Raw genomic sequence first — 10,633 nt, 5'->3', positions numbered from 1 at the left:
CTTGTGTCGTTCTCTACCTCTTCTCTATTTGGCTGGATGATGGCAGTGGTCGTCTATAACTGAAAAGTCCTTTATTATTGTCAACATGTTCCTTATACAGTGCCTCTACTAACTGTGCCTTTTCTAATACCATCTGATATGTAGGTAATACAAACATAGCAACCTGGTGATACAATTCTGACCGCAGCCCCTTCTCGAACCTCCTGGCTTTCTTGGTCTCATGCATCATAACCTCGGGCGCAAACTAGCCCAAATCTATATATTTCTCGGCATACTCCACCACAGACAATCTTCCTTGTTTCAATTTGGTAAACTCTGCTTCCTTCTGCTGTCTTAGAAAATCTGGAAAGTACTCCGCATTGAAAGCTTCTAAAAACACCTCCCAAGTGATTGGGGAGATCAGAGCTCCTCTTTTCAATTTTCACCAATGCTCGACGGATCCTCTTAGCATGAATGTAGCCATTTGTACCTTCTATTATGTGGTCACGGTTATCACTTTAAATAATTTTTTTGTTTCATTTATCCAATCTTCCGCCACAAACGGGTCAGAACCCCCATTGAAGGCAGGAGGGTTTAGCCTTTGGCATTTCTCAATATTGCTTGTATCCACTACATCTAAGTGAATCTCCTGTTGTGGCATCGATACTGACTCCGCCCGTAATTCTCTATCCCGAATCATAGTGGCTAGGCTCTCAACTACTCTGCATAGCCGGTTAAAGTCCTCCTGTTGCATGCTGGACTGCCCCGCATGGGTTGCAGATGGACCAGTAACGGGTCTCGGTTGTGCGGGAGGGGGCACGACGTGGTACGGGGGCGGCCTTTGAAATGTAGTGAGTGGCACCTCGAGAAACCCCAGTGCTTGTTGTGGGGCCCTTGGTGAGCTCTACGCCCCCGGAGAAGATTCACGACGGGGTCGGCCCCTTCCCTTCTTCGTAGCCTCCCTTGGTCTACCTACAGAATAGTGACACCAGTTAGTACTATTCTTAATTTGCTTTGATACTAACTGTAACGCCCCGTTTTTTTTTATTTCTAATGACGTAGTTTACAACAAATCCATGATCAAAAATAGAAATTTCGTTTCAAGTCAGGCATGCACATAGAAACACAATCACAATCTATTGTTCAGAGTTAAAATTGACCAGCAATCATACATGTAACATCACGTGAAATACAACCGTATACACTATCAACAGACATACTATCAACTCTACTACAAACTTTTACACATTCAATCTGTCCATAAAGATCCTTATTCTGTTGCTCTATACGCTAGGCTCAGAAACCAGCAACTCCGATCTCGACTTCATTCCTACATCATCAGTGAACAATGGAGGGTGAGTTCATATAACTCAGTATAGTAAAAATTAAGTTACAATTATGATATGAACCAAATATGAAATTCAGTATTTCTATATGTACCCCATCACCCAACCTAAGCCTACCTTGTCATCACTATGGGACTACGTAGGACTAAAACGTACCCCGGTATCCAAAATATCATGCATACCATGTGTGACCATCCCCCAACGTCACCCCAAGCGTACAAATATTCACACCTATCACCAGTATCGGCGACCACCAATAAACCACCTATCTCTCAATCCCTAATAGGCCACCCACACACACACAGATACCATCCTTTACCGTCACCAATATCGGCGACCAAATCCATTCTCATCGGAGTCTCCCCACCATCACCACCATCGGCGATCAACTTAGTTTTCCTAGGTAGCGACAACAAATATTGGCGTCCCCCGATGCTATCGACCAAACACAACATCATCCTGTCCTTACTCCCCCACCTTATCTTGAAGCTTTGTTATACTATTAACCTGTGTACCTAAGATGCAACATCATCCTGTCCTTACTCCCCCACCTTATCTTGAAGCTTTCTTATACTCTTAACCTGTGTACCTAAGCTGCATCTGTCTCCCTATAAAGCACGCACTAACACTTAACACACTCACACCTGTAACGTTTCCTTGCCAACTACCAAATTTACAGTAGCTATACTAACCTATATAAGACCCATACCCTCACACCACACAGCTACCCCACACCACCCCTCGTCCTACACAGAGACACCCCCACACCTCCATTCCGACACTTCATTCCCACGATCTACGGCCTCTCTTTCCTCCTCTCAAACTTTTTACATCCACACTCACTACTTCCTCCCTTACACATATTTACCTAACTCCCCAAATCTCTTATTCTCTCCCCTTCCACGGCCTACTCTAGATACTCCACCCTCAAATCCCGAAATCACCTCACTCTCCTTCCGTGGTCCCCTCCGCCAACCTCCATTCGTAATCACACAACATCTCCTCCCTTTCTTGAACCTCACTCAGACCCTACACATATTCATTTCCCTTGTCCCGCGGCCTAGCCTCCTCCATACGCCCTCACTCACACACAATAGCTCCTCTCCCTCACAGACCGCACTCACACACACCGCACTCCTTCCTTTCTCTCCTCCCGTGGCCTAGCCTCCTCCATACGCCCTCACTCACACACAACAGCTTCTCTCCCTCACAAATCGCACTCACACGCAATAGCTCATCTCCCTCACAGATCACACTCACACACTCCAGATTCCTTCTCTTTCCTCATCTCGTGGCCTAACCTCCTCCATTCACCCTCACGCACACATAACAACTCCTCTCCCTCATAGACCGCACTCACACACACCGCACTCCTTCCTTTCTCTCCTCCCACGGCCTAACCTCTTCCATACGCCCTCTCTCACGCACGACCTCACCTCTCTCTCACAGACCTCTTTTCTACACCACATTTTTTTTCTCTCTCTCCTTCTGTAGTCTAACCTCCTCCATACGCCTCCATTCACGTTCACACAGCTCCTCCACCTACAAAAAATTTTCAAATCCACATCAACTAACAAGAAACTTAAAATTACCGTACCTCTCATTTCCATATTCTTTCCTCCCGCTGATCGCACTGTCACTGTCCTCTTTCTTCTTCTCTTTCCCTTCTCGTTCCTCTCCGCTCTGACTCCCCTCTCTCTTTTTCTCGAACCTTTTTTTCTCTTTCTTTCTCCTCCCCGCTCTCTCCCTTCTCTGTTTTCTTTTTTCTTTTTTTTTTCTTTCTTTCTTTTCTTTCACGTCTCCTATTTATACCTTACCTGCCTCATCAAAACGACGTCGTTTCCCCCCTTTTAAAATGATGTCGTTCCCCCCCTTTTTATTATTATTATTATTTTTTCTTTCTTCAGTCACTACACATTGTGTGTGTACGAGCGGGGTGCACAGAGGAGGAGGCGGGAGGAGAGAGAAGAAAGAAGGAAACTGGTGACTGTTCTTTGAGAGAGATGAGAGTTGTGTTTGTGAGTGTGTGATTGGAGAGTGGGAGAGATCCGTGAGAGAGTGTAGTTATTTTGTGTAACATGAATGTGAGTACATGGTGAAGGCCGTGGGAGGAGAGAGTGAACGAGAAGGTCGGTGAGTGAGTGAGATTCGTGAGGGTGAGGTGACGTTGTGTGTGTGCGAGGGGGGTGCACGGAGCAGGCCGCGGGAGGAGAGATAAGGAAGAAGGAAGTTGGTGAGTGTTCTATTAGAGAGATGAGAGTTATGATTGTGAGTGCGTGGGTTGTGATATTTTGAATAGGCCGTGGGAGGTAGAAGAAGAAGGAAAGTGGTGTGTGAGTTCTGTGAGAGAGAGAAGAGTTCATGATTTTGCAGGGGGTCCTTATAGTGGACTAAGGAATGAGGGAGAAGGATGAGTTCGGTGTGTGGGAAGAGATTGGGGTAAGAAGAGAAGTGTGGTATGACCGTAGGGAGAGGTACATATGGAAGGAGAAGAGAGTGTATATGCTGAAAATTTGGGAAAAGAAAAGAGAGGCCAATAAGGTGTGGTTTAAGGTATTAGGATAGGGGTGTGTTGGTAGTTGTGTGGGGTGAGGGTGTGGGTTGTATATAGGTTGGTATAGCTGCTGTAAATGTAATGGTTGGCGAGGGAACATTACCGGCGTGTGTGTGAAATGTTAGTGTGCGTTCTAGGAGGAGATGTGTGTTGAGTTGGTATACTGGGTAAAGGAATAGGAGAGCATCAGGATAACATGGTGGAACAAGTACAGGATGATAGGGTCCTTGAGTTGGTAACATTGGGGGACGCCGATATTGGTGGTCGCTACCTAGAAAAAGTAAATTGATCGTCGATGGTGGTGATGGTCGGGAGACTCCGACGGGGTCGCCGATATTGGTGACGGGAGACAATGGTATTTGGGTGTGTGCATGGACTATTAGGGGTCGAGGGATAGGCGGTTTATTGGTGGTCGCCGATAATGGTGACGAATGAGAATGATATTTATGTGTGTGTGTGGCCTATTAGGGGTCGAGGGATAGGCAATTTATTGGTGGTCGCCAATATTGGTGACGGGTGAGAATGAAATCTGTGCGTGTGTAAACTATTAGGGATCGAGAGATAGACGGTTTATTGGTGAGTGCTGATACTGGTGACGGGTGAGAATGGTATTTGTGTATGTGTGTGGCCTATTAGGGGTCGGGAGATAGACGGTTTATTGGTGATCGCTGATACTGGTGACGGGAGAGAGTATTTGTATGGTTATGGGACGTCGAGGGGCGGTCACAATTAACATGCATAATTTTTAAATTACCAAGGGTAGGTATTAGGTTGAATAGGTGGAGTACATGTAGGACCCTTGAGTTCCCTATTGTTGTATATGATGCTTGTAACTTAATTTTTACTGTACTGAGTTATATATGCTCACTCCTTATTATTTACAGATGAAGTAAGGATGGAGTCGGGATCGAAGTTGCTGATTTCTGAGTCTAGTGGATAGAGGAACATGACAATAATGTTTTCGTTATTTGGCATGATTGAGTGTGTAATAACTAGTAGTAGGGTAGATAGTGTGTCTGCTGGGAGTCTGTGAGATTATTTTTTACTGTGATATTACATGTAGGGTTACAGGTTTATTATGACTTTGAATAATAGATTGCGGTAAGGTTTCTATGTTTGTGGCAGATTTGGAATGACGCGTTCATATGTGGCCATGAAATTATCTTAGCTTACGCCATTAAGAAAAAAAAAACGGGGCGTTACAGTAACTATAACATAATTTTTTTTTTTAATTTGTAGTGTAAATACATTACTCATAACTCAACTGTTATATTAATGAGTTAAGTTTTATGTCTTTTCAAAATTAATTCTTATTAGTTCATAATATATTTAAAAAGTGATAAATTTTATATATTTAATAATATTTAAACTTATAATTTTTAAATAATATAAAAAAATATTTAAATTAGTAGACTATTTTATTGATTGTTACTGTAAAATGTTTATTAATTGTTAGAATTCAAAGAAGATAAGCTGGGAAGGAATAGTCTTTCGATACAATTTATTTAAAGGTATTCGATTATAAAATTCGATTAATTCTTAAATAAATAATTATTGAGTTGTTAAATAATTTGTTTAACGTTGATTATTTTTTGTCAAACTAAAATTTCAAAATAATACCGTTCTGACTATACCCAAAAAAAAAAGTCGGTCTGCTTCTAAATAAAGTAGACTAATCGAGCAAAATTTATGTAATTATTTATAAATTTATTAACTTAAAAATTCTGTAGAATTTATTTGTGAATTTTTGTTATTGAAAATATAAATATAAATAAAAATTGACATAGTATAAAATTAAGATAATCAATAAAATTGAGATTAATTCAACTCGGTATAGAATTTTATTATCATCAAATTGAACAAAGTATTTATTTATAAATAAATTTTACAAATTTTCTGTTTTATTCAGACTATAAATGATTTTTCTTTTTTAAGAGAAATCAATACAAAATTAGAACATAAATCCGATTTTCTGAATTGAATAAGCAAGTTGAAAGATTAAAAATTCATCCGAAACGCAGTGTGCTTTTTGTATCCCTCTTAAAATCTGTTAAATGAGATTAGAGAAAACAACCTTAAAAAGTCAACCACAACCTCTTCATTGAATTGCTCAACAACAACATCAGATCCAACTGCTCCTTTCCATTTCTCTACTACAAGGGAAACAGATTATGAAATTTCCTTTGACACCCTACCCAGCAATAACTAATGAACCATCCCCGATGAATACATCCAACACAGATTCTTAACACAACCTGAGCTATAACATACAAGAAACAGCCACCCCTAGACGCTCTGTATATATGGTCTAATACATGTTGGCAAAAATCATGATTTACATTTTCTATGGTAACCCTCAACAGACCCCCCTCACAAGGTCTGAAGGCAGGAATATCAGAAAACTCTTTTAAAGGAATAATGGTTGTTACCATGGTTTCAAGTCACCAACCGGGCCTGCTGTCCAATTTAAGATCCTCTCACCTGGCTTCAAATAGATACTCTTGTCATGCGGCAATTTACGTGCAAGTCCATTTAGAACCTGATGAAAAGCATCTCCTGGCTGAGCAGGTTGGGGGAATAACATTGCCTGCTTCATTGAGGGGTTCGCAAGCAATCTTTGTTTCCTCAATATTACTTCTGGCGGGATTGATGTCAGTATGGTGTCCAGGTTGGGAACGTCCTTCTCATCCACAAATACTCCAATTTCTTCCCATGGGATTGCATCGGCAAATGGCAGTACAATGTCATCGGCAATGATAACTGGGATGCACCCAAATATCACAGCTTCAACCAATCTTGGACTCCAGGGAGCCCAGCCAAGTGGACACAAGCAGAAGACAGCCCGCTGCATGTCCTCATAGTAAGTGGTTGGGTGCTCAGTGGAAATGTCAAAAAGTGGATTATCCTTAAAGTTCTCCCACACTGCTGCACGCGCACCTCTGCAGAATTGCAAATTTGTATTATATTCGGTAATCTCTTGACAGGATTAATTTTCAGTAGTATCATAAAAACAGACGAACCGAAAATCCTTTGTCCTTTGTATGGTATAGAGGAAAAATCCATTTTGACCGTTTCATTAAAAACTGATAGCTTATGGGGAATTGAAGATAATACACAGTCACCAACATATTTCGAAACTCTATTTTCTTTTTTCTATTTTTCATGACTCCTCTTTCTTTCCAATATGACAACAAAATATTCAAGTTTTTAAATGCAGAAGTCTCTTAAAAAGACTTTGAAAGCCTGCTCTAAAATTAAAGATTAATGAAAGATACCTTGCGTAGTACCCGCCTTCAGGGTCATTCCCCACATCATAAAACAATCCCCTGAAATAAACAAAGATAGACCTTGGAGTTTTTTCAGGAATCAAATGAGTTTGCATTTTTTGTGGGGGGGCATAAGGAGGAATTGTGATTGAGCCCTCTTTCAAGCAAACATGATTCCGTTGTCCAAAAGTTTGAACCAATGTAGCACGTTGGAGCAGGGTAAGAATTCCTCTCTCAATAGCTTTTTCTTCCTGGAGAACCAAGTGAGAATAAGGGACCACCAAATAGAGATTATAGAGCAGTAATCTCTAATAGAATATATGAACATTTAGGTATATCCTGAAAGTCAGGCCAACTATATCGAAATATGTCCTCCAAAACACATAGGTTAGTTAAGTGTTGGTGAAAGACAAGAATAGAAGAAAAAAGAGTTGCTTACTTGATAATGGAAGCATGCTCCAAAGTCATGCGGAACCAGAAAAAAGTGATCAGCTCCTTCTGTTCGATTCCAGAAAGGCCAGTTTGAAGAAATAAGCTGTATTGCACTTCTCATCATTCTTGGTGATTTAAAGGGCAAAGGAAGACCATTAGGAGTCAGATCACAGGTTGTATACACAGGTGTGTAGAACCAATCAGCTTCCTCAGGGTTTAGAGTTCGAACTGGGCTGGATAAAAGAAATCGATGCATAAAGATCTCAGCAGCAAACATGTGGGTCAGACATCTTGGGTCTTTTTGTAAAACCTTCTTGTTGTATTTGCTTGGAAGCTCGTAAACAAAAACTTTCAACCTCCCAACAGGATCATCTTCTAGGACATCACCAGCACTGCCTATATTACTCAACCCAAACAATATGGAGAGGAGTCAATGTTGCATCAAAAAGTTGATTATTTAAAAAGGGATTTTAATGTTTTTGGAGTTCTAGATGTAATGGGACAACTCCAAAAAACGGAAAATGATGAATTCAAGGTTCTTTACAATATTAGCAACATGATTAAAGAAAAAAAAAAGAAAAGAAAAGAAAATTGAATTAAAGCTCAAAAACTAGGATTTAGATTCCAAATTGACTTTTATCACTTATAGAGATTTTATCCAAGTTCTACTTAAAAAGAACAAAAAAGAGAAAAGAAGAATTTCATGCCCCTATGTCCATGGGTTGTGTAAAAACAAGACCCTAATAGAACTATTTCTTCATTCACTGAGGTGACATGAGAAAAGAACTAAGAAATGACAGAAATTTTTTTCCAAGCTTGTTAGGCATCATCACCTATGGCAGTACCCAATTTACGTGTGAGTCTCCAGTATGGATACAGATCTTGTGTCTGACTTGAAAATTTTTATAGCTTAAAGATACAAAACTCAATTTACTTTTATAGTCTAAAGATACAAAACTCAATTAACGGGAGTTTAGAAATTTTGTATGGGCACTTAACTTTGTTTGGTATGAAATAATAACTTGACCATAACCCTAGAGGAAGCTAGCACAAAAGAACAGTTCCAGTCAGCGAACTTACACGAGAAAAAAAGATTCTAACTAATTATACATAACTGATTGCATCTTACTTGCAACAAAGAGTTCCGAGGTTTAGACTTTCAAGAATCATCACTCCCAATTCTAATTTCAACTTCTAACCTGAGAATTTTCATTTATCATCTTCACATTATCACAATTTCATCTATCATAACCTCTAGTTATAATAATATCATATATAATAACTTCCAGTTCTGGATAATTAAGTATTGAACATGCACCTTTAAAGTATCAGACATCCACATAGTGACATAGACCGTCCGATGAACCCTGAACAAGGACCTGTATTATCTATTAAATGCTTTTTGAACATAAACACATATTACATTTTGCCTTTGTTAGATTGAGAATTGCACCCGTGGATACGGAATTTTTACCAGTCTATCTGTTTCCAATAAGTAATTCTTCATTCTGATGTCCTATAGGGATCACTGAATCAATAGCAAGAAACCCTGTTTGAAGAGGCTCCTACACTGAGTCAAAAAACCACTTTGGGAATGCCCATTAAGTAGACTGAATTGAATCTGACACACTTCAAGAATGGTGAATTTGCTTCAAATTTCATGATTGTCATGTTCAAGCATTTTCCTTAAATTAGTTTTCTCACAAACACGCAGGATTTGCTTTTTTTTTCCTTCTACGTTCTGACTAAAGTAGACACTATTTGCTGATCAAAATAAATTTTAGTTCATTCTTCTCTTCAATTGCTTCTCCCCGTTAGCTATCCTTGATCAGGTGCCTAGGGCAATATCATGTATCAAAATGTGGCTAAACTTAACCAAAATTCCAAATCGCACTGACAAGCTTCACCAAGTTTTTGCTTATACTCCTTTACTGTCTCACTTTCCACTTAATTAAATAACGTCGTTTTTAAGTCGAGCTTTAGCTTAAGCAAGCATTGAACATAAAAACCAGCTATCCTAGCCTAGCGGCATATCACCCATAACTACGGGCGACCTTCATAGATAACAGCCAACACAAGCCTAATTAGGTCAAAATCTACAGGAGCAACGAGATCCAGAAATCCATTAAGACTGTATTAAATACGGAGGGTGGAAACCCAATCATTTGAGGGTTACGTAAAGTACTACAAGAAAATCCTCGATCATAACAATCAAAATCGACAAGGAATCAAGTTAAAAAGCATAGGAAGGGACCTGAAATTCGCTCAGTGGGTTGACTCCGGCCCAGCCGCATGGCGTCAATCCTCAAGACGAGTGCACTAAACACAATCCCAAGAAAAAGCAACTTGCAAATCTTCATTCCGTCAGCAGCTTCGTACTTCAACAGAAGAAACATATCAAATCTTACAAAGAGAAAGAAGAGAATTTAAGAATAAGAACCCAGAGTTAAGGTGAGAGGGAGTAAAATCTCAGAAATAGAGGAAGAAGGAGAGAAGAACACAGTTGGGCTGTCCAAGAGGAAATGACCTTATGTTTAAGTATTGAAGAAGTGAAAGAGTTTCTCTACCAAAAACAAGTATGAATTGAAAGAGAAAGAGGAAGAGATGTCGAAAGAGAAAGCTGAGCAAAATTTGGTTGAAGAAGAAGAAACCAGATGAAGAAGATTCCTTGGATTAAAAAAAAAAAAAAAAAATGGTTGTATATTTCATTCATAGGTTTGACAGAGAGACAGACAGCAAAGAGCTTTTTAGTTGGATCATAACCCCTTCTCTTCCCTCGCTCTTTCCCTTCAATTTCCTCTCAAAATTAAAAAAAGGATTTTCTTTTTCGGATTTTTTGCATATATATAAAAAAAAAATACACATTTTAATATAAATTTATAAATTTTAAATAAAAAATAAAAAGTAAAAATCATCTAGACAAAAATTGATAAGTAAGTTTAAATATAATCAACTGAGTAATAACTATTAAGTAGAAATTAATTATTCCCAAAACCATTTCACGTAAAAAAAAAAAAAAATCATTTTAAAATAAAATGAAATTAAATATTAGAATA

General features: G+C 39.2%; 1 protein-coding gene across 1 annotated transcript; it reads right to left on the bottom strand.

The window, feature by feature from the left end:
- Positions 1–5,954: 5,954 nt before the first annotated feature.
- On the bottom strand, positions 5,955–10,366 carry GUT1 (Exostosin family protein). The gene is made up of 4 exons (XM_022050008.2): positions 9,832–10,366; positions 7,585–7,973; positions 7,155–7,396; positions 5,955–6,818 (listed from the first exon to the last, which is right to left on the bottom strand). The coding sequence occupies exons 1-4, from the start codon at positions 9,971–9,973 to the stop codon at positions 6,305–6,307; spliced, it is 1,287 nt and encodes a 428-aa protein (XP_021905700.1). The 5' UTR covers positions 9,974–10,366; the 3' UTR covers positions 5,955–6,304.
- Positions 10,367–10,633: the final 267 nt, after the last annotated feature.

This window comes from Carica papaya, chromosome 9 (assembly GCF_054855325.1).
Source record: "Carica papaya isolate Zhongbai chromosome 9, ASM5485532v1, whole genome shotgun sequence".
Classification (NCBI taxonomy): Eukaryota; Viridiplantae; Streptophyta; class Magnoliopsida; order Brassicales; family Caricaceae; genus Carica; species Carica papaya.
Note: the sequence above shows the minus strand (reverse complement) of the source record. Positions and strands in the feature narration are given on the sequence as shown.